We start from the raw sequence: 24,963 nt of genomic DNA on the forward strand, positions 1-24,963 counted from the left end.
GTTGTAGGCGCTCTTCCAGGCAAGCTGCAAAACACAAATCGATTGTTTATTTTGTGTTTGTTTACATTTTTCGGAGCGCATAAATGGCTTCGACTTTGCTGTCGCCAATGGTGGATTATTACAATGATGAAGAAGAACTCGATAGCGTGGATGACGACGACGATCGGAGTTTCAGGGGGAGAGACTCGGAAGAAGGTAACGTTTTCAACAATATCTTCCTCGATTGTCGGGCTCTGTCTAGTTGTTGGAAAAAACGGAAATGCGCGCTTTATTGTATGAATTTGGATGTGTTTTCTTAAAATGCAGCATTTAAGTCGTTTCCCCCTTCCAGTGGAAACCGTTTGTCCATGTAGCGTAGTATGCGCAAGTACAAACCAAGTTAAAATGTATTTCTCGCTCCCAAAACTGGAAAGCTACTTCAATGCAGCCACACGTTACTTAGTTAGCTTTCTAGCTACGTTTAGGTACACAGTACCACGAGCAAAGAGTCTGCCTGGTGTGGAACTGTCTCAGAAGTATGTGATTTAAGCTCAGTAAGCAAAGCAAACCGTTCGGTTTTTTCAGAGTTGGCAGCAAGTCGAGCGAAAGAAATAATCAGTGATAAACACGCTAAGATTGCTAGCATTAATTTTTAGCGTTATACACAAGAGCATGAAAACCGCAACGAAAACACCACTGACCACAGTGCCTTGACGTACATGTGCGCTTAAAACAGTGCTCCCGAAGCACAGCTATAAATTTCAACAATTCGGGGTTTTTTTTTCTTAAAAAAAAAAATTATGACAGTCCAAACGTTAATTAGCCAACTTGCTACGTAACGTTAGCTCCGGGCATTGACAGGTCGGCAGGAAGGCAAGCGAAATCCTGCGTGCTGTGTCCACTGCTCTGCCCTTTTCACACACTTCACTGAGACAGAACGGATTGCAGGGAAAGGGGAAGAAAGACCGGATCAGAGGAAGGCGATGACAACACTGCAAGGTTAGCCAATTCCCTGACATTGACCTCCAAAGCGAACAGCTAGACTTATTTTTCTTCTCCTCTCCGGATATGTTCTTCTAAGCCTAACTACGTAAGCTAGAGTCGGGTAGACTCTAAGCTAGACTCTTTATCAGCAGGCGCGGCTAACTTATGCTAGCACGTTAATGCTAGCCGAAAATGAAAGGTGCTGTGTCAGCTTGAATACAGAGAGGGGCCTTAGTCTTTGCTCGTCTTGACGTTTCAACGTAAAGCCGGTGAATTTTTTTCGTCAGACATATGTGGTTATAACTTGGTTCCCGAGCTTCTGACCTCAAACCAGGTTTGGTGAAACATGCTGGCGTTGTTTCGAGAGAGTTGCTGTTGGATTGACAGCACTACCAAGTTAGCTGGGATCTGTACTGGTAATTACACCTTGCGAAAAGTGCTTAAAATATAGATCATCACTCTTTCTATAAATGTCATCGAGAAAAAAAAAGCCCAAGGGCAGTTAAGCAGATGTACCCACTTTAGTTTGGTTTAGCTGAGCGTTTTCTGCGGTCGATTCAAGAATACGTAGAGGTATCAGCTGTTATCCTGGCATACGTGGATTTCCCACTGTCTACATTCTCAACCCCAGGGCATTCCCAAGCAGGGTGTAGACCATTACTTCATCTGTGCCACGCACGTACTTTCATCTGCAGATATCTCTGCCATCTGTGCATCAAGGTTGTTTTTGAAAACTTATGCCTGTAAACATTCCTGATATGATCACATGTGAAGTATTTGGGGAAAAAATGTTTTCAAATTTTAGCTGAGAAAATCCTTTCTTTTTTCTTCTTGATTTTCCAGACACTGAGGATGCCAGTGAAACTGATCTTGCCAAACATGACGAAGATGACTATGTGGAAATTAAGGAGCAGTAAGTTTCTTGCCAACTGTGGATCAGCAGCTCTAACCTTTCACTGAAAATCATTTTTGGTGATGAAAGTTTTAAGTTACTGTGCTATTGTAAGGGGATTGGGACTTTAGCTTTTCTTTCATTGCAGAATGTATCAAGACAAACTGGCCTCTCTGAAAAGGCAGCTGCAGCAGTTACAAGAAGGTAATCATTTTGGCTTATTTTCACATGAATGGAGGTGTCAGGAATTGTCCATATTTGAAGGACTGCTGCCTTTTATTGTGTGGTACTGTGTGTGAGCATGAGGATTAATTTTGACTAAATATTTGTCAAGGGCATAGCCAAAACCTTACTTATTAGTCATGGTGCTTAGTGGTTAGGAATTACATCATCAGGCAGAAGAGCAGTTTAAAAGTGCTTGCTTGTCATTGGCTAAAAAGATAAAACAGTGATGACAAACGGCCCTCTGCCATGACCAGCTCATTTTTATTGTTAAGACGGTCTGTTGTTTACTGATGCAAACTGCTTCTAAACTGCTGAGTGAGCTGTTTGAAAGTACTGTCAGCTATCCCAAAAGGCTTTTACTGCTCATGCTGATGATTGTAGAAACTGCAGAGTGATAAGTTGTGTTTTGCAAATCCAAAAGTAATTACAGTGTCAGTGTATTCTAGTCTACCCTGTGGTTCAGTGTAAAAGGTGTGGCAAAAAAAAAAAAATAGTAGTGGGTAGTCTACAATACTGGATGGTGTGTTTTTATGAGTGAACAACGCCCAGCATTAATATCTAAAACACATTTGTGTCTTTTCAGGCACACTGCAGGAGTATCAGAAGAGGATGAAGAAGTTGGACCAACAGTACAAAGAGAGACTTCGGAATGCAGGCAAGAACATGAAGTGCTTTACTTCTGATGCATCCATGCTAACCAATGTTGGGCACGCTGTTTAGATTTAAGGAAGCTTTCTGCTGTAGTTTGGCTTGTTTATTCAGGGAAAAGCACAGGGCTACAGACGACTGTGTGTACCTGAAAATAAAAATAGCCGCTACCATGGATTTAAGAAGAGAAGTATGGGTAATGAAAGAATCAAGCCAATGTCTTGGTTGGACTTTTTAAACAGCAATTTTTCCCACACACTTAAATTGACCTTCCCATATACAGCCTTCTTTTGAGGTGGTCTTCAGTATCATTAAGCTGCTTCGTAAGAATAATAGTAGTCCTTGTTCTGCTCTGGAGATCTGCTGTGAGCTGGATAATATAAACCTGCATCTACTGAAAACTGATCCTACACTAGGCTTAAAAAGATGACAAGATATAGTTCCAGGTGGTGGAGTTGGGAGTTTTAGCCACATTATCAGAGACTCACTGAAGAGACAGCTGACGATATTGCTCAGTTACTTGTTATAAAAGCTATATATGCATATATTTAAGTTATTTGGTGGTTGACTTCACACAACATGTGTGCCTTCTTCCGCAGGGCTCCTGCTCACACCCACATGTCCCAAACACATAAATCCATGCGATGCACTTAACTGTATTGGGTGGAATGAAAGCGCATACTGTCTACTCATTTAAACTTACAGGATGCTGTTTTGTAAAAGACTGAGCTTCTTCTCTGTCCTCTGTCCTCTGTCAACCTGTCCTCTAACCATTTGGCTGCTTTAACTATATTGGATACTCTGCTTTTGTTGACTCAGTAGCTTGTCTTGTTTGTGATCAGCTTTCTCCTTTGCTTGCTGTGTGCCAGAATTGAATGTACTCAGTTTTTTGCTGATCAAAATGACTGTTTATTTAGTTAGGAATGCAGTGCCAAAAGGCTCTGGTAGTACACTCATAATCACTGCAGTGGAGAGTAGTAAGTATGTAATTACCAATGATCAGTTAATTTCTAATGCTAAAATGACTAAAAGATAAACAGTCAGTGCCTTATTATTCTCAGAGTTTTACTTGAACTTCAGTATTTTACTATAAGCTTCTGGTACTTTGTGCTCCTGTGCTATAAGCATTTTCTTTTATGATTTTTGAGGGTAAATAAATTGAATTTAATGACACTGAACAACAGTTTGCTTCATGTGACCAGTTATGCTTTATTTTTCCCATTTACAGATCTATTTCTCCAGCTTGAGGTAAGTACAACAGTATCTCAGACGGTCTGACGCTAATGTAAAATCAAAATCAGCCATTTTTTTTTTTTGTACTTTTTGGACATACAAGCATAAATTTCTTCTTGCTTTCTGGTTTTGTACCTTCTGCAGACAGAGCAGGTGGAGAGGAACTACATCAAGGAGAAAAAGGCAGCAGTGAAGGAGTTCGATGATAAAAAGGTTGAGCTAAAGGAAAACCTAATTGCAGAGCTGGAGGAGAAAAAGAAGATGATTGAGAATGAGAAATTAACAATGGAGCTGACAGGCGGTAAGGGAGCCAGAACAGGATTATTAATCAGGGACTTGCTCAGCAAAAGAGAGATGGGGTAAAAAAAAAAAAGTATGTGGGTGGCTGTATTTTACTTCTTTCTACATATTTTAATATTAAGTCATCAAATGAAATCTGAATTTTCAGATACTGTTAAGATGCTGATCTCTATTCATCTATGCATCTGGAGGTCACACTCATATTTCTTCTATTCATAGACTCCATGGAGGTAAAGCCAATCATGACCCGGAAGCTGAGGAGACGGCCCAACGATCCAGTCCCAATACCAGACAAGCGGCGAAAACCTGCACCAGATATCCTTTGAATAAACTTGTGACTGTAAAATATTCCAGATTATTTATACTTGTAGAATTTGTTCTTGAGATACCTTAAAATAAGTTAAAAATAGATTTTGTGTCTTAAAAAAAACAAAAAACCTTCTTTAACTCTTCAAACCTCAGCTAAATTATTTGCTAACAGATGAGCAGATAATGGAAGATTTAAGAACACTTAATAAGGTGAGTACTTCTAAATTTCTAGATGTGATGTGTTTTTGGAAAGCAATATAACTCAGCAATTCCTTGTAATAAATCTTGTCAACCCTGCTTTTTACAGCTGAAATCACCAAAGCGACCAGGTATGATTGCACGTGCCTTCTACTACGGATTTTTATAATGAACATTTATGTGTGTACTGAGTTACAGTACAAAATTAATACCTCTCAGACGAAGAGAGTAGCATTGGTCTTCTGCTAGGAGAAAGGGTCAATAAAATGCATCACAGTAATATTTTGTTTCTTACATGTATATTAGCAGGGGGATATTAATCAGGTGTTTCTCCCTCCCTAGTGTCTCCCTCATCTCCAGAACATGTCCCCTCTGCTCCCATGGAGAGCCCCACCCAGCGTTATGAGGCCCGCATCGAGGATGGGAAACTTTACTATGATAAAAGATGGTGAATTTCAAGTTTTAATCTGTGCAACTCTGACACGATAGCAATTTATACACAGTGTCGCCACTAGATGGCCACATTGTTATGCGTTGGATGTTAGCTTGAGCCTGTAAAGATATTTTACAACCACTGGGATAGCAGCCTCATTTTTTTCTGCGCTACAGAAAGAGAGATTGCTTAGGAGCTACTGAATACTATGCTTAAAGGCACTGTTAAAAATGCATATTTGTAGAATATGTCTGCACAAGAACCAGCAACGCACTCCCTGCTGTTATGCCAAAATAAGAGTGAAATTCCCTGAATAGACACAGCCCTCCCTTGCCCTTCTATTTCAGAGCTGAGTTGTGAATCAGACATGCCAGAGCATAAGGTCATTTGAAGATGGGTAAAAATAATAGAATTCTGTCCTATTAGCCGCTCATATAGACAAAGTAATTTGAGAAGACAGAGCTATGTGCACTTTTCTTTCAAGGCAAACTCTCATTTATTGATGGCTAAAGAAGATGCCACCACTGGAAAGCCTTCTCAAAAAGCCACAGGGAGGCAAATGCGTCATTATTCTTCAGTGGGCCCTTAATAATGAAGTACCTTCTGTCAGTCTCTTCCTCTAGGTTTGTTCTGTCCTCTATAAGGTTGGAGCTATTAAAAAATAACAGACTTTTTGTTTTGATTTTTCATTCCAATTATCTACTTAGTGCCTTCTCAGGAGTAATGTGGTTTATTCAGCTGGGTAAAATTATTTATAATGAACTCCCCTCCAGTCTGCACTTGTTTGTTTGATGTTTAGTCTGTGTGTGTTTATGCTGACAGGTACCACAAGAGTCAGGCCATCTACCTGGAGTCAAAAGACAACACAAAGATCAGCTGTGTCATCAGCACAGTAGGAACCAATGAGGTGGGTTTTAGTTCTCATTCCAAGCATCAGCATCTCATCCAATTGCATACAGAACTGTATCATTAATTAAGATTGAAGTATTCTGTGTATATAGTCTTTAAAAAAAATTGTCATTCCTATAAGATGACCAGACAAGAAGACATTAAGCATTGTCCTATCCAATAAGATAGTCTCTCTAGTTAAAGCTCGACATCGTATGTTTCTCCGTGGCATAGCGCTCAATTTTTTTCCAAAAAAACATTATAAAGACATCAGCAAGACACACTGTTGCGCGGGGCAACATATTCCATCATTACCAGACTCTATGCCACATGTACTATCCTGCTGCTGTGAATAGTCACCAGAGCACTGAATGTTTATTGATAAACAGCTGAAAATAGTCTCTGAGTATACAATTCTGTTTGAGGAACATCTGCTAAAAAGTATGGTGCCCAGCTGTTTTAGGATATTACAAAACAATTTGGGAGGGGAAAAAAACAAAGGAAAAATCAAAATGACATTTGAGACCAATTGTGCAGCAGTTGTACTTCTGGGTTTCCACAAGCACATTACAAGCTTGAAAATGCCTTGTTTTTTTTCTGTTTTTTTTTTTTTTGTTTTTTTAAAGTTAATATATTGTATTGATATCTGATAGGACTTCTGATAGCTTTTACAATTTACTAAAACAACAATAACATATCCTCACATAAGAAAAATGGTACACCCTCTATTAATTCTAAGCTTTTTAAATACAGAGACATTATAAAACTTATGACTCCCTTTCCAGGTTTTAAAAATTAGATGAACAAAGCAGGAATATTGAACAATTTCATTATTTATTTAACAAAAATAAAAACGCACACACCATGATTTACCGTCTTTTAGCAGCAGTGACTTTAAAGGTATAGTAAGTAATTTTTTGCGATTAATTAAGAGAAAAAACAATGTTGTAATAATAAATGTCCATTGATGAGTGTGTAATTGCACTTTTCAAGAAATTAATAATCTCACAAAATACATAGGGGCATACCCTGGTTTGTGAAAGTCACCATGGAAGTTACTTCCCACCCATATGGAAAAGAAATAGTAAAAACTTATAAAAGACTTGCATAAGATGTGGCCTACTTCATATAGTGAATCATATAAGACTTATATGATTTACTCATGAAAGTGGCCACTTTCTCATTACTTTCATAGATTGTTTTAGTAAGTATCCAAAACATACAAGTTTCATTTATATAATTCTTCAAGGGATCTTATATCTGTTTTCACTCTTGTATGCTTTTCATACAAGTTTCACACAAGACAGATACAAACTTTATAAGATTTATATATATCTTTTCCATATGGGCAGTTCCATTTTTATGTGTGTGGGTTGAGACCAGCTACATACATAGTTTGTCTTATAAATTCCTTATAAATTAAAGATCACAAACAACTCTTCCAAACTGTACATGGGCATTAAAATTTCTACATGCATTCTTTCGTCATCTCTTTCTCATTATGCCTTTCTCCTCCCTCATTTCCACCTAATCCTCTTCCTCCACAACTCAGCCCTCATCTCCTGAACTGAAGGCAGGGGGCTAACACACTAAAATGTGCATAAATTAGCTTATTGTCGCAGTTTCTTATTGTCAGCAGATTACATATGCGACCCTCTGGACAGCTGACTATGAGCTGGCTAAACAACAACAGCTGGTCGTAACCTAACATTTTGACAGCTAATGTCAGGCTTGAGTGTACTTTAAAAAAATAACAAAAATAAAATCGCACTTTCACTCTGGTAAAAAGTTTGATTATGTTCTCACATTGTATGAAGGTTTATTTTCCAAGTTTCAGAGTCCAAAAATATTAGATTCAGGGAAATTTTTTTTACTAATGCCGGGTAACAACAGCTAACATCAGTAGTGACAACAGCACTTACCAATAGAAATGTGCCAGATATGCTCAACAACTCACCTCAGAAATGCTGTGATCAGAAACAAGTGAGACTCACTGACTAATCAGTTTGTATCAAACTTCTTTAAAGTTTTATAGCCTCTTCCAGAGTAAATAGACATGGACACATTATTGAGAGCTAAGGTAAACAGCAAGCTGACTGCCTATACTTCAGTACACATGGAGGGTGACCAGAGTTGTTTGTCCTACTGCGAACGCCGTAGCTCGGATTATGCACCTGAATTAGGAGAGGTAATGCCTGTATTATTCTTCAGTGGGAAATCTACATTGTAACGAAACAGGAAACCCCTTTTAACTCTACACTCCACCCTTCCACACCATCAACTCAATGTGTAGTTTCTTTTCTCAGGTGCGTGGATGGTCACGCCATAGATTTCCAGCAGAATAAATCAGGCTAAGTATAAATCAGACTTTAAAACCAGAATTCAGTTGAATGAAATCTACTGACATCAAGTGGTTAGACAGCTCTGTTAAGGTCCCGCCACAGCATTTAATCAACTTGGAGTTTTAAAAAGAATCAAGGTGTTGCAATGGCCATTCAGTCGTGCTCAGAGGAGTTTATGGTTGACACAATGCCTGTAAGGTGCTCAAGTCCTGTAGGTTAAAAACAAACCCAAATCAAGCCTGTCTGTAGTTCTTGGGGTTTTGGCAGTTTGTCTGAGCACTGTATGGTGGCCTCAGGGTGAATTTGCTGGAACATCTACATTGGAAAAACTGGTAACTGCTTTGTACTTGTGAATAATCTTTCTCATTGTAGAATAATGGACTTCATTTTGTTTGGAAATGGCCTTTTAACTCAGGCAAATGTTACAACTCACTACGGTTTTACCTTTTCAACTAACCTTTCCCTTATGTTCATTAATAACGGTAGACAAAGTTATTCATGACTGATTTTTGAATGAGGTTAACTTCTCCCTCTGGTATAGCCTACATTATTTGTTGTCATGCTTGATGTCTTTGTGCAGCTCCCTTTTTCTGTTTGTGCCATACATTATGCATTATGATGGGTGAATACCATTACATTAATGAAGTGCAACATTAAAGTTTCGCTTGAGTAGTTGAATGGAAACGGATATCATCAACTGTTTCATTGCAGAGATTTGACTCATTTTTTTGATTTGCAAAACAAAATTTATTAAAATGGAAGGAAAACTGTTCATTTTTTATGTTTAATGTGAATTTATTTATGAGGAACTTTTCCAGCTTCCTTTTAACGTGCACATGCAGAAGAAAGCAGTTTGGCTGTATTGAGGGTTTCTTCTGTGTGTGATTTCCAGATTTGGGTGAGAAAAACAAGCGACAGCACAAAGATGAGGATCTACCTGGGGCAGCTGCAGAGAGGAGCGTTTGTCATTCGTCGGCGGTCAGCTGCGTGAAACATTACCACACCCAATCCCATCTGTGCGTTTACCCATCCATCCAGCCAGTGGCTCATTCATCCAGTTTTGGAGTCTAACATGTGGCCTCACATTCATATTTCATTATCTTATATACACTACCCCCTAAAACACAAATATACACAGACAAGGTCTTCTGTGGCTGTGAATATCTCATCCAGTTTTTTCCCCTCATTAACCAAATGCTACTGCAGTGAACATGGCCAGATATCCAACTGTTTTCCAGCCTTATATTTGTCACTATGTGGCATGCATGTAAAACTGGTTTGTGGTCACAAAGATGACTTGTTTTGATTACAAATCTTTCCAAAGCAATCTTATTTACATTTATCATTAAGTTATGAAGTAGTTCTCAAACAGCCTGATTTGAATAACAGAAAAACTAGCGATGTGTGACCGATCAAGTACTGGAGGGAAAGAAAAAAACTATACAACTGAGGAACTGCTTCAGGTTGAACTGAATATAGAAATCCCTCAACTAAAATTACAGTTACTTTATACAGGAAGCAATGCCATTTTCAAGAATATGCCTTTTTTCAGTATCATTATGAAGTAAAAGTTTCTTCCTATGCTGATCCGATGATTTTTTTTTTTTTCATTTTTTTGTAATTTGTTATTTGAGAAATGTTTTTTGTGACATGACCTTCTCCATATGTGAAACTCCTGGATTAGTTTACCAGTATTTGCATGTGGAGCATTATGTTGTGATTTGTACTGTATTCCATTCTATTAAAAATGTTTTCTGCTTAATTTCAAGCTTCAGTTTTATTTTTGTTTTGTTTTTTTTAAACTTGAATATGAAAAGCACCAAACCACAGTTGACAATCTAGAAAAAACAATTCACAACACAAAAACATTATTTATGGGTATTTAAGACACTTGAATAACACATAGGCCTGTATTTACTGCTGGCATATAAATTAATGACTTGTTAGTTTGGTGTCGCTTCAAACAACTGAAAGTAGCGGTTCTTGGTATGATTTGAGTACTGGCCCTCATCATGAACTGGGAGCCTCTGGCTTTTGGGCTATATTTATTTTGAGAGAAATGTTCAGGCGATTATTTTGTACAGGGACCTCATTGCTGTTATTTATGCAGAGACTAGTTCTTATATAGTACTTTTCTAATGTAGCATGTCTCTTTCACACATACATTCAGAGAAGCAATTTTTCCTACGTCTTAAGTGCTTTCTAACATTCACAAGCATTCACATTGTAAAAAAGCATCAGTATTTTCCCCAGGGATACTTTGAGAGACTTAGTAGACTTCCAGCCTTCTGACTAGTAGATGACCTGCTTTACCGCCATAGGCACCCCTCACCATAGTAGCACATGTCTTATACTGGTCCTTTATAGGCCCTTTATGGAATCCTTAAATTTATTTTGTCTGAAAAATGTCTCCAGTCCCCAAAAGTCCCCTTACTTCTGATTGGATTTCCCTCAAAGAACTCTGAACTTACACTTTCAAAGGGGAACAGTGCAATGAAAATTTATGAAATTAAGTGTATAAAAATATTTTACTGCAAAAGTGGTTAAATTGATATTTGTTCTGGAACACTCCTTCAGTTATAAAACCTTTACATGCCTAAAAAAACCAAACAACAACAACAACAAAATAAAACCCAATGTGAATATCTTGATGCATTAATTAAATATTAAACTTCATCAAACTTGGCACAAAAAGTGAAACATTTGTATTTGATTATTTCTTTGTTACAATAATTCTTGTGGGTAAAAAAATAAAATAAAATCTTGCACTCTTGGAAAGCCTGTTTGTTTCCCTATAAATGGTGTCCCAGTAGCGAGGAGTTGAGTGCGTGGGTTGTGCTCATAAAAAACTTGTCAAACCTTCACTGCCGATGTCAAACAGCTTGTTCGGCTATTGACTCTGGGTTGGTGTCAATTTTGGATTGAAGTCTAAGAAACATGACATATTGGTAATTTAACAATTAATTAATTAAACAAACAAAGGCCTCATTAGCATGTGGAAGAATCATACACAGTCACAGAACCCTGGCACCACCTCCTTGGCACACATTCACTTGACACCAATTTTAATTTACAGCACGAAAAAGGTGATGTGTTGATATGCTCCAACAGTTCAAAAAGTTCTGTTGACCTTTCATTTTGTTTTAAAAAATGACCTTAATAATAATACATAAATTAGATAAATTTGACTTAAAGACTAGTTGCGTTTGCTGTGGTGTGTGATGCCTGTAGAACATAAAATTAACATTATACGAGTGCATCACAAAAAATGGGAATATTGTGAAATAGTTCAGTACATTAATGAAATTAAATGAATTAATTTAACTTTGGTTAGTTAGTTACTGTTTTTACTGTCTTGGAGCAACTGTAAAGACATAATTTCTTCTGGAATTAACAAAATATTCTGATCCTGATTTTTCATAATTTAATTCAAAATGGTAAACTTCTATTATGAAATTCCATGAAGTTCCACAAAATTGGTCAGTAACATATTTCTATACAAAAATCCATTTCATAAATGAATAGAATAGAATAGAATAGAATAATCCTTTAATTGTCCCACAAGGGGAAATTTGGTTGTAACAGCAGCAAAAAGACACATATACAAACAAACAGTACACAGGACACAGAACAGAAACATCCACAATTTTTCTTAAATATTTACATTAAGGACAATGGTTACTATATACAGAGTATTGTACAGTTATTAAATTAAATAAAAATAACTACAAATAAGAGGCCAACCAGGTTGTCGTGCGAATCGGTTGATTAACTTATTGCAGTTACAGCGCAGATGTAAACATCTATGTTTGTTGGGAGCAGTTCTGATTGTACAGTCTGACAGCTGCAGGGAGGAAGGACCTGCGGAAACGCTCCTTCATGCATCTAGGATGAGAGTTCTTAGTCAATATAAAAGCTTAGTCTTTCTAACTCCAGTAGGGGTGTCTTGAAATTTTGGGAGCCTTTCCATTGCACTGAACACATGAAGCTGTATAGATTGAATGGAGTCCTATATCTGTAGTAAGATTCCTTCCTTAGTGTTAGGGACATCACAGCCACAAGCCACTTAACAGAATCCACCATTTTGATTTCACGCATGAAATAAGCAGCACCAGCAGAGAGTTTCTAGTAAGAGACACCTAATAGCTGTCACTGTCAAGAAACACCACCAGATGCTTCCTTTACACAAGTACATTTCTGTTCTGATTTTACTTCACTTTCAACCTCTCCTGTAGTTACCATTTCCAGCTTTAAATACTCAACTATGCAGTTAGCATGCCTTAATACAGTGCAAGGAAAAATGAAAGGACATTAGTGTCATTTTATTTCAGTTCTGACATACTGATTCTGTTTGCTGACTTTTTGGTTGTCTAAATAACTTAAACGCAAAGGACTTTCTTGAGTGTGGAAAAGAGAAGCTGTCAAGAGCTGCAGAGGCATATGCTATTTTTCTGCTGGTTATTAGGAGTGGCCTCTGTCACATGTAAGTCGTTTTTTGATCCGTTGATCATAGCTGCTTTAAACGCTCTACTGACTGCAGACAAGACCCCCAGGGGATCCCTGGACCATTTAATGTTTTAACATGTTTAATAATACGTTATTCATTAAGCAACATGGTAAAGTAAAGACAAGCATTTCAATTGCTGTTTATTTTTCCAAGTCAGCCGAGTCTGCGTTCTGTGTCCAAATCATCTGTCTATTTTTTTTCCTGGATATTTTTTCACATCAACTTGCCGGTGTATCCAAATAATCAACGTGACCGTGTCACCTCCCGGTTCCAGTCCTCTCACAGAGCGACTCTCAGCCATCCTTACACTTTGTAAACAGCTGAATTATTTGGCATTCAGCACAGATCTCTGCTAGCCGACCAGTCTGCCTCTTCTCTCTTGTGTGTCCTCTCACTTTAACCGGATGGCATGTTTCACTTTGCCTGACTTAATGACACTGCCTGACAAGGAGGGCAATTACAGTTTTGCCATGCTGCACAAAATACAAGGCTCATCTGAAAGGGCTTGTTGTCCACAAACCCGTCAGGTGTGATTGCTCAGTCTCTTGCGGGGACATGAAAGGAGCTGATAGTGAATGTGATGCCTGTCTGCTCCCTTTATTGCACTGCATGTCTGACTTTTGGTTAAAGCCACAATAACATACACTCAGGCACTTAATGTGAGATTTACAGGGCTTGGGTTTATTTTAAGCGTGGCATCGCATACAGCTCATTTAAAGTGACCAGCAATCAGGGGCAGAGTACATAGCCTTTTTGGTGTATTTGAAATTTCCTGTAGTTCTTTTTCAAATATTCATTTTGGTGTCTCACTGTGGGTACATGCGGACTCCTGTATTGCCAAATAACCTCATCTGAACAACCATCTGTTACACTATGAAGTCCCATGTGGCCCCACACTCAGGAAAAGGTCAGCAAGAAATGGTGCAGGGTCAACCAAATTATAAAACCTTGCAAAGGTCAAAAGTGAAGTCCTGCTGCACATATTTCTTCTATAGACACGCCCCTAAAAACAGCCATTACTGTAGTGCGGGGGTGTTAAATACAGGCCCGGGGGCAAAAATCGGCCCAGTAAAGACTACCATCCAGCTCACTGGAAAATGCGAAGGAGGGCATAAGTTGTATACTAAGTTTTATAAGTGTTTTTTAAAGTTTTCCTACTGATAAAGACCTTCCCCATGGGTATTCATACTACATCAAAGTAATTAAGGAATAGGTAAACAATTAAATGACAGAAGTGCTCCTGTTTTTTCATCTGCTATCAAAATTTCAGGGTTTTGTTTTTCAGTTTGGTCACAGTAAAAAAATGTCATAGCTACTATAAAGAATTATTCCATAACTATTCCACTAGTTTACTGTATGAAAATAAGTGCAGGGTATTTCAGGAGTGGTGTGAGAAATCTGTGTACTCTGATCACAAAGTGTAATTCTAGGGTCACAATCAGGTCAAATCCAGCATTTGTAGCCCAAAACCCTTCTCTCTGATTGACTCCTTTAGAGTTAGGGGCATGAGTGCGTGGATGCTTGTTGTCTAGTGAGGAATTTATATCCATTTATATTGAAATGAAAAAGACCTTCAAGAGGTCCACAAATGCATGCTATGTTGAAGTCCCAGTGGAAATTGGGACATCTGGGCTTCCACTGTACTACAGTGTTTTTTCAAATAAAGTGGACGTTTCTTTCTTCTAAATAAATAGACTGCACTTCAATCTTGTGGCAAGGTTAAAGTAACTTAAATACCGTGCCTCACTGGGGCACACATTAGTTAGCATATACTTACTTCAGAGGATGTACAGTACTGTAGCATCCCTGGCTGAATGATGGTCTCTTATACTGATGCTTCACAGAGGTTTTAATGGAAAAGTTTTTATTGAAACATTCAGTGAAGCTAGGAACAAAACAAAACCAGCAATATTAATACCATAACATCAAAGGAAACAAATTTCTCCTGCTCACATATAGCATATACATCAAATTTACATCACTCAATTCATTATATCACCTCACTAACTTACAACTACACATAAAGGTCAAGGTCAAGGTCAACAACACATAAACTATTAAACGACATTTTGATTGCAAATAACTTATTTCGTTAAAGGAAACATTAACAAACCTTGTGCCACTGTCAGCCAGGTACTAATTGGCAAAGGAAACGTACATATTTTTCACTTTAAGGCACACTATTTACCATATCCTAAAAGAAACGTTACTAACAAGCCCTTTAACGGTTTTGCGCCAGTTTCCTGTTTCAAAATAAAAGCATGGATTTCAAAATAAAACCGAAGTACCTTTCAAACAAACGTAAAAATATTTACCAAATTTAAAGGTCATTTACACTCCCACCAAATCATGAGTGTTTTAACAAAAGGGAGAACCATAACACGAATGATTTTTTAAAACAAATGACCTTAACCACAAGGCCTTTTACATAAAGAAAACAAAAGAATTATCCATGCATGAGCCCGCAGGAAATGTCCACAAGTCTTCATACAATAAAGGATATAGTCATTGTCTTAGACAGCCTCTAAAAGCAAGATCAGCTTCTGAATGGGCCGTTCAACAATAGATGGCTTTCCAGAACATTGACCCTCCCTTTTCATTTTCTGGTCTCCAAGACGAATCTTAACTTTCCTCACAAGTCCATCTTTATCAGCGACTGTTTCTTCAACTCTGGCTAATCTCCACTTGTTCCGTGGCAGATCATCCATCCTTTCGATGACTATGTCACCAACTTTCAGATTCCTTCTAGAAATATGCCAACGTTGTCTAGTGGCAATATTAGAGAGATACTCTCTTCTCCAGCGGTTCCAGAATTGCTCTGCTAGATACTGGATATGACGCCAGCTCTTACGAGCATACATGTCTTCTCTGATGAACGTCCCAGGAGGTGGTAAGGCTCCAGTGGGTTTCATAGTGAGTAGGTGATTAGGAGTCAGCGGTTCTGGACCATTTGGATCATTCAGGTTATCCACAGTGAGTGGACGGCTGTTCACAATAGACATTGCCTCGTAAAACAATGTCCTCAAACAGGCATCATCTAATCTTCCAGGTGAGAGTGAAAGAGTGGACCGAAGTACATTTCTTACTGTTCTGATCTGTCTCTCCCAGACACCTCCAACATGGCTTGAATGGGGAGCATTCATAATGAAGTCGCACTGCCTCTCAGCCAAGAATGCAGTCAGACGATTGACATCCATCTGTTTCAGAGCATTATACATTTCATTCTTAGCTCCAACAAAATTGCTTCCTTGGTCACATCTTATTTGTCGCACTGCTCCTCTTATGGAAACAAAACATCGGAGGCCATTAATGAAGGCATCTGCTGACATATCATTCACCATTTCAATGTGAATTGCTCTACAACAAAGGCATGTGAAAAGCAGACCATAACGTTTATTCACCTTACGCCCTTGCTTTGTAAAAAATGGCCCAAAACAGTCCATTCCGCAATAAGTGAAAGGTGGAGATGGATCCACCCGCTCAGATGGCAGGTCTGCCATTCGCTGCTCCTCCACTGATCCCCTGAGTTTCCTGCATTTGACACACTGATGCACATAAGATGCAACAGCTCTGTTCATTCCTGGGATCCAGTATCCATTTGATCTGATCTCGTTGATGGTTATACCCCTTCCTTGGTGTTTAACCTGTTCATGATGATGAGCTATTATCATCCTCGTTATGTGGTGGTCCTTTGGAATGATCATTGGATGTTTCTGAGAGGCAGGGAGAGATGCATTTTTCAGTCTTCCTCCCACCTTGAGGATTCCATCTTTGTCAAGAAAGGCATCCAATCGAAACAGTTTACTCTGGCGTGAAAGTTGTAAGCCATTACTAAGTAGCTGGATCTCATCTGGATACACTCGTCTCTGTAAATCTCTTATAATGATGCGCTGTGCATCCTCTCGCTCCTGAACTGTGCTGTGACTTGATGACTTGTCACTCTTGGCTCGGCGAAGAAGTCGCGCAACAGCTTGTTTGACCTTACACCACGAAGAAAACTTTGACAAGCGGTCTGAAAGAGTCACTTGTTCTGCAGACTCCAAATTTAGTGCTTGAACCCTTTTAACCTCAGGGTCCCCAACTGGGATTTCTGGGATTACCTCTACCTCTGATGATACCTCTTTCTCCCATAAGAACTTGGGTCCAGTAAACCAGTTCGATGTCAGAAGCTTGCTTGCACTAGAACCTCTCGATGCAAAGTCTGCAGGATTCTTGTCAGTAGAAACATATCGCCACTGCTGAGGAGTTGTACTGAGATGTATTTTCTGAATCCTATTTGATACAAATGTGTGGAAGCGACGTGCCTCGTTGTTAATGTACCCCAGTACAACCTTGGAGTCTGTGTAGAAGTACTCATCAATCCCTGAAATTCCCAGTTCTTCCTTTAGAGTATTGGTTGCTGCAACTGATACAACAGCAGCAGTCAGTTCTAACCTGGGGATGGTCACAGCTTTGATTGGAGCAACTCTGGACTTTGCCATAATCAGAGCACAATGAACAGTTCCATTTTCATTCACATGTCTCAAATATGAGCACTGGCCATAACCATACGTGCTTGCATCAGAGAAGTGATGTAGCTCCCTCTTTGTGACCTTTCCAAAGTCAGCTGGTACATAGCATCGGGGTATGGTGATTTTATCCAAATTTGCCAGATCACTCTTCCAGGATCTCCAGACTGGTTGCAGTTTACTGATGAGTGGGTCATCCCAACCTGTACCATGCCTACACATTTCTTGAAGCACCTTTTTCCCAGTTAGCAGGAAAGGAGCAATAAGCCCAAGTGGGTCATAAAGAGAGGCAACAGTGGATAGTATACCACGCCTGGTTTCTGGTTGGTCCTTCAAACGGGTATGGAACCTGAAACTGTCTGACTCAATGTGCCAGTGGATTCCTAAGGCTCTTTCCAGCGATGAATCACTAAAGGCAAGATCAAGAGCCTTTACTTCAGTGGCACGCTCAGATGGTGCTATACTCTCAAGCACCTTTGCATTGTTACACACAAATTTGTGTAGTCGCAGACCACCCATAACACAGAGCCTTTGGGCTTCTTTTGCAAGCTGAATAGCCTCATCTACATCTGCTATGCTTGTGACACCATCATCCACATAGAAGTCCCTCATAATGAATTGAGAGCCCAGAGGAAACAGGCTCTCATTCTCCTTAGCGAGATGTTTCAACCCATAGTTGGCACATCCCGGTGAAGATGCAGCACCGAAAAGGTGAACTTTCATACGGAATTCCTGCGGCAACACACTGAAGTTTCCATCCTTCCACCACAGGAAACGTAGGTAGTCTCTAGCCGCTTCGCGCACATGAAACTGATGAAACATCCTTTCGATGTCGCACATCAGAGCAACATGGTTCTGTCGAAATCTGATAAGAACACCAGTTAGAGTATTTGTCAAATCTGGGCCTGACAGGAAATGATCATTTAGGCAAGTTCCCTTGTACTTAGCCGAGCAATCAAAAACCACTCTGAGCTTCTCTGGTTTTTTGGAATGATAAACTCCGTGGTGTGGAATATACCATGTTTCACCTTCCTTCTCTTCACAGAGAACTTCTTCAGCATCATTGTTTTTAATTACCTCATTCAAAAATGTTACATAGTGAGTCTTGTAGTTCTTGTTGTTCAGCAGCTTTCGTTTGAGATGGTTGAGCCGGATGATAGCTAACTGCTTGTTGTTCGGAAGGTAGGGTCTCTCTTTAAAAGGGAGAGGCATCTCATAGTGACCATGGGCGTTCATGTAAATGCTTTCCTTTAGCATATTCAGGAAGAGGATGTCATCTTGAGACACTGTTCTGCTGTCCTTGCTGATGTCCTTAAAGTCAGACTCAAGTACTTTAATGGCATCGGATGGCGTCACTGGAGGAAGCTCTTTGACAGTTACTCTATGGCATATGTTGGCAACAGGAGGAGATTCAAGGTGAGGTGGTGAGCAGCCTATGATGCTCCATCCTAGGTCTGTGCAGACTGCATAAGGTTCATTATCTCTTCCTAGGATGACCTGTCTTGGTGCTAGTGCCTGTGAGCAGTTATAGCCTATTAGAAGACCAACTTCACAGTCTAAATGTGGCGGAATGTCATCTGCTATTGCTTTGAGATGATTCCAATGCCTCGCTGTTTCACTGGTAGGAATGTGCCTTCGATTCACTGGTATGCAGTCTTTAGTATAGGCAGGAGGGAGATCAATGAGATTTGTGGAGGTATAACCACACACTCTGAGACCTGGGACTCTTTCAATGTGTGTTACTGTGTCCTTTCCGATCATGGTGGTTAGCTTTAGCCTTACAGGATAGGTCTTGGTTGTCAAGCTACGACTAACATCTTCATCAATAAACACAGTGTCACTCTGGGTGTCAAGCAGAGCATAGACAAGCCTTTCTATTCCTGAGTTGTTGGAAGAGGAAACCCAGACTGGCAAAATCATGGATGTAGTCGTAGATGTGTGCTCAGTCTCTGTATTGAGAGACAATGTGGTAGCTGCTTCGTCTGTGTTCTGATTAGGGGCTAACACAGGATTCATGTTGGAATATCTGTCGTCATGAAGGCAAGTTGGGTGTCGTCCCTTACAGATATCACATAAGTGTCTGTGGCGGCAGTCTTTAACATTATGGCCTGGTTTCAGACAACCGTAGCAGAGTTTGTTTTCCCTTACATACTTTCTTTTCTCTTCCAGAGGCGTTCCTTTAAACTCTGGACAACTATGTAGGCGGTGTTTGTTATCATGACAGAACGTACAAGGGGGCTTTAAGCTTGTCTTGGATGGTACATTCTTCTCATTCTCTGTAAGTGTCTGTGTATGGAGAACAGTAGATTTATTTTTCCTTTCTTTCAGATGATGTTTCTCTGCAGGTAAGTCTGATGAACGTAATGCATGGAGGGAAGTTACTGGGTTACAGGCAATCTCTGCTTCTAATGACATGAAGTTGACAAAGTCCTGAAAGGCTGGAAATTCCTGTCTGTCCTTCATAAACTGGGTCACCTTGCGGTTCCACCTTGAAGCTGCCCACTCAGGTAACTTTTGGACCAGCTTTTGGTTCTCTTCACAGTCATTCAGAATGTCCAGCCCTTTAATATGAGGCATGGCTTGCTGACACGCATGTAGGAAGTCGGCGAATGCTCTGAGTTGTTCTGCATCCTTTGAGTGGATCTTTGGCCAGCTAGCTAGTTTTTCTCTGAAAGCTCTCTGCAAGACGAATGGTTGACCGTACCTGCTATTAAGGCGATCCCATGCATCCTTATACGCTTCATCATCCTCCCTGTAAAAGATACCATCAAGTGTCTTTCGTGCAGGGCCTCCCACATATCTTTTCAAATAATGCAGTTTGTCAGCTGAACATATGTTCCTTTTATCTATGAGGGATATGAATGAAGATTTCCATTCAATGAACTGGATTGGGTCGCCGGTGAATACAGGTGGCTCTGGCATTGGAAGTCTGTTCATGGCTATGCTGTCTTGTACTGCTTGAGCTAAGTGGGACACATCTGTCTGTGGAGGTGAAGCTGGAAATCTTGTGAGATACTGAACTGGGGCCGGAGACACAGCTTGATGTGGGTGCATATGTTCCTGGTTCCTTAGTTTGCTGTTAGCAGAGCACAAGCTGCCCTCCTGCATTACTTCTTGGTTGTAAATTGACAATCTTGCTCATGCTGCTCTTATATCCTTTTCAGCTCTTAGTCTTTCTAGTTCATGTTTTTGAGCTTCAAGATCCCTTTTCTGTTGCTCTACTAAGAGCTGGATCCTTTCTTTTTGTTTTCCTTCCGCCAATAACAACAATAACAACAATATTCCGCTTCCTTTGCTGCTAATTCTGCTGCAGCATCTGCTCTTTTTACTGCGACAATGGAGTCTATAGTGTGTTGACTTGGAGGTGAAACTGTGGATCCATATATGGAATGAGCATAGTCTCTGTTAAGGAGCTCGCGAAGGCGTTCTTTGACTACTTCACTGTCATAGTCTTCGTCTATGCCTGATATTCTTTCATATGCAATTTTAATAATGTCCTTTGTTACGGCCTCACATGCATCAACACGACGTCTCGTTTCACTGGATGGTGTGAGGTGATCTCTGATTTGTACATAAATGTCCGTAACATCATTCATGCATTTCTCTAAGATATCAATGAGAGCTGCAATTTCAGTCTCTGGAATGTCTAGCTTTAGCTGATTTCTTGCCTTACGTGCCTGGATCTTCCATTGATCATAAAGGTGCATGAGCCGCTTCTCCTTTTTGTGCGCCTCCTCTCTCTGAAATGCAAGCATCTTCTCTGTGGGATTTCTTGGGCGATCAGATCTGCGAAGTTCCTCATCCTTGCTTGCTTGACAGATGTCCTTTATCTGATCTGAGCCTTCTGCTTCTGCAGTTAATATCTGAGATGCTTCCATTTTGAGCGAGTGTCACATTTAGATCATCACAATGAATCCCTCTTCTCTCATCATAGACTTTGGCAGTCAGGTGAAACTTGTGAGGCTGAAGCTCTTACTGTAGCATCCCTGGCTGAATGATGGTCTCTTATACTGATGCTTCACAGAGGTTTTAATGTTAAAGTTTTTATTGAAACATTCAGTGAAGACACCGTAAGAGCTAGGAACAAAACAAAACCAGCAATATTAATACCATAACATCAAAGGAAACAAATTTCTCCTGCTCACATATAGCATATACATCAAATTTACATCACTCAATTCATTATATCACCTCACTAACTTACAACTACACATAAAGGTCAAGGTCAAGGTCAACAACACATAAACTATTAAACGACATTTTGATTGCAAATAACTTATTTCGTTAAAGGAAACATTAACAAACCTTGTGCCACTGTCAGCCAGGTACTAATTGGCAAAGGAAACGTACATATTTTTCACTTTAAGGCACACTATTTACCATATCCTAAAAGAAACGTTACTAACAAGCCCTTTAACGGTTTTGCGCCAGTTTCCTGTTTCAAAATAAAAGCATGGATTTCAAAATAAAACCGAAGTACCTTTCAAACAAACGTAAAAATATTTACCAAATTTAAAGGTCATTTACAAGTACAACCATGGTAAGCTACGCACTGACTGACTTTTCAAAGCAGAACTTGTAGCAGCAGCTTATTTAAACAATGTATTAACCTTAATGGGCTACTCTGTAGTGTTTGTTATTGGTAAATCTATGTTTTTTGGTGAAGGGGTGACAAAATGATCAAATTTTTGAAGTTGAACTTAAAATGTTCAAGTGCATAAATGACTGCTATTTATTCAGGTTTGGATGAACGCATTTGTAAAATAGTTTCACATGTGATCAAATTGCTTTGTATTTGTGTGTGGATTGGAGTATGCATGTGAGCCCTCAAAGGGTCCACATAAAATCAGTGTTACATTTTATTGTACACTTGTAGATCACATCATAGATATTTTGTAACCATTTTGACTAAAATTTCTAAAACAGTAACATACTGAAGAAAAACCATAAGAAGATAAAACAGAACAAAATAACTATAATGTAATGAAATCACCACATAAACAATTATGACCTAAAATGCCAGTTTCCAATTTATCATATTTAAAATGTGATTATTACTCTGTGTCTGCCTGAACTGCTTTTCTTAACTGATCAGAATAGTTTACTCCAGTGTTTTGTTTTTCTTTTTTTGCACATATTCCATGTTAAATAGATTTCACACTTAAGTGATGAGTTGATGATCCATTCATCTACCTTATAATCTTCATATTTAACCAAGGAGCAGCTCTTACCCCTTCTTGTCCACATTTATGACTTTCAAATTGCTCATCTCTTGCTTTCTGGGAATGTATCAGTCGCAAGCTTTCACTGCAGGTGGCTGTTTATTCTGTTTTAAATCAATATGCTGAGTAAGCAAGGGAACGAGTGGGTGCACTTAAGCACGTAGACAGTTCTCCGGTGATGGATCAATTTTCCTCATGTACCCCATCTATTCACCAGAGTGTGTAAAACACCTGCTCACACTCACCATGCACAAAACAAAAGGAATATCTCCAGCTTTCCATGTCCAGAAGCCATTACAACACTAACTGTGGTTAGGGTTTGTTGGTAAGTCTCACTGGAGCTGTAATACTCTTTGGTTGTTATTGCTTGTACCTATGCATGAAAATTCACCTAGGGCATCAATACAAAATCCTCCACGCAATCTCCCGCCAGCCCCAGCTTCAGCACCGAATTCCCACTTTTATCCTCTTCCTCCTAATTTGAGCATTTGCTCCACTACATGTTAGCATTGAGATACATGACTACAGGGAGGAGAGCTTCATCTCGCTCTGCACTATCTGGTGGGAACTGAGTAGGATCCAGGCAGACTTAGATTTGCCTCCGGTGTTCAGAGGAGAGGACGGTAGGTCCTCAACAACCCTGTATATGTGTGTATATGTGAGTGCGCGTCTATGTCTGTTCCCCCAGTTTATCACTCTCCTGCAGGTCTGCAGTGGGAGCAAAATTCATTTACAGTACAAGCTTCTCATTTGACTGTTGATATTTGACTCCAGGTTATGGGACAGAGTTGGAGCCTTACTGAAGCCTCACTGCATTTCGCAACATTATTCGTTTTAAACACTAAGCGGCTATTGCTCATTTGAAAATCAGGTGATCGGCTGTTTTTACACACAGTTGTGTTTAGCTGCTCTTTTGATATTAGACAAAAAACAAAGTATGTAAGGAAGTGCTGAAAAACACCTTTCTCCAAGGTTAGTGTGTGAGCTTTGGACAGGGTATTCTCCATGTTAGATAAGAAGTTTATGTATTGAGAGGTTCATTAATCTTTTGCCGGTATTACTGTTGGATGTTGCCTGTTTCTTCTACTTATCAGAGTCAGGAAAATTTAAGCTTATATAAGATTAAACTTTTCTCTATATTCTTTTCCCTCACGGCCTTCTATTAGCAATGATAGTTTCATTATCGCCTTTTATGCCTATCACTTGTGTCTTGCAGCCTTTTCTTTAATTTTGATAGTGGATTTACTGTTAGAGGTTGAGATAAGATATTTGCTAACACTGCAAGGGAAATTACCAAACTGAAAAGTTCAGTGTAGCAACTAATGTATTTAATAGTACAATTTCACCAGTTTAGTACAACTTTATGAAACTCACATTTGAGTGATTATGATTTAAGCACATTATTGATACCCATCAGGAATTTTTCTTTTTATGTCAAAATTTGAATGCAAGACTTTTACTTTTAATGGATTGGAATTGGAGGAGTGGAGTGGAGGAGTTTAAGTATCTCGGGGTCTTGTTCACGAGTGATGGGAGAAGGGAGCGGGAGATCAACAGACGGATTGGTGCTGCACCTGCAGTGATGCAGGCACTGTACCGGTCCGTCTTGGTGAAGAGAGAGCTGAGTGTAAAAGCGAAGCGCTCAATTTACTGGTCAGTCCAAGTCCCTACCCTCACCTATGGTCACGAGCTGTGGGTAGTGACCGAAAGAACGAGATCGCGGATACAAGCGGTAGCAATGAGCTTCCTCCAAAAGGTTGCTGGCCTCTACCTTAGAGATAGGGTAAGAACTTCAGCCATCTGGGTGGGGCTTGGAGTAGAGTCGCTGCGCCTCCACATTGAATGTAGCCAGTTGAGGTGATTCGGGCATTTGACAAGGATGCCTTCTGGGCACCTCCTTGGTGAGGTTTTCCGGGCATGTCCCACTGGGAGGAGGCCCCGGGGCAGACCCAGGACACGCTGGAGAGATTATATCTCTCGGGTGGCCTGTTCCCCAGGACAAACTGGATGTGGTGGCTGGGGAGAGGGAGGTCTGGGCTTCTCTGCTTAGGCTGCTGCTCCTGCAACCCGGCCCCGGATAAGTGGAAGAAGATGGATCAATGATGGATATTGCTAATTTATTTCAGTAGAGTAGTTGGATTCATTAGGCACATTCTGAAGAGATATAATTTTTTTTGTTTTTAACTTAATCTAACATTTTTCTGAATGTTTTCTTCTGACATTAAAGCGGCTAGTTCAAAAGATTTTTTCACATTGCTGTTACAGCACACGTGCTATATGGCTCTCAATATGTCT

At 39.7% G+C, this 24,963-nt stretch overlaps 1 protein-coding gene across 2 annotated transcripts; it reads left to right on the forward strand.

Moving 5' to 3' along the window:
- On the forward strand, positions 1-10,193 carry suds3 (SDS3 homolog, SIN3A corepressor complex component). 2 transcript variants are annotated; one of them, XM_063490445.1, is made up of 12 exons: positions 1-195; positions 1,807-1,876; positions 2,004-2,059; positions 2,664-2,735; positions 3,957-3,976; positions 4,106-4,262; positions 4,481-4,576; positions 4,719-4,780; positions 4,878-4,899; positions 5,111-5,216; positions 6,024-6,108; positions 9,324-10,193. In XM_063490445.1, exons 1-12 carry the CDS (start codon positions 84-86, stop codon positions 9,420-9,422), a joined length of 957 nt encoding a protein of 318 aa, XP_063346515.1. In that variant the 5' UTR covers positions 1-83; the 3' UTR covers positions 9,423-10,193. The 2 variants fall into 2 exon arrangements, with proteins under 2 accessions (XP_063346515.1, XP_063346516.1); XM_063490446.1 differs by lacking the exon at positions 1-195 and adding an exon at positions 836-978.
- The last annotated feature ends 14,770 nt before the right edge of the window (positions 10,194-24,963 follow it).

This window comes from Pelmatolapia mariae, linkage group LG12 (genome assembly GCF_036321145.2).
Source record: "Pelmatolapia mariae isolate MD_Pm_ZW linkage group LG12, Pm_UMD_F_2, whole genome shotgun sequence".
In the NCBI taxonomy this organism is placed as follows: domain Eukaryota; kingdom Metazoa; phylum Chordata; class Actinopteri; order Cichliformes; family Cichlidae; genus Pelmatolapia; species Pelmatolapia mariae.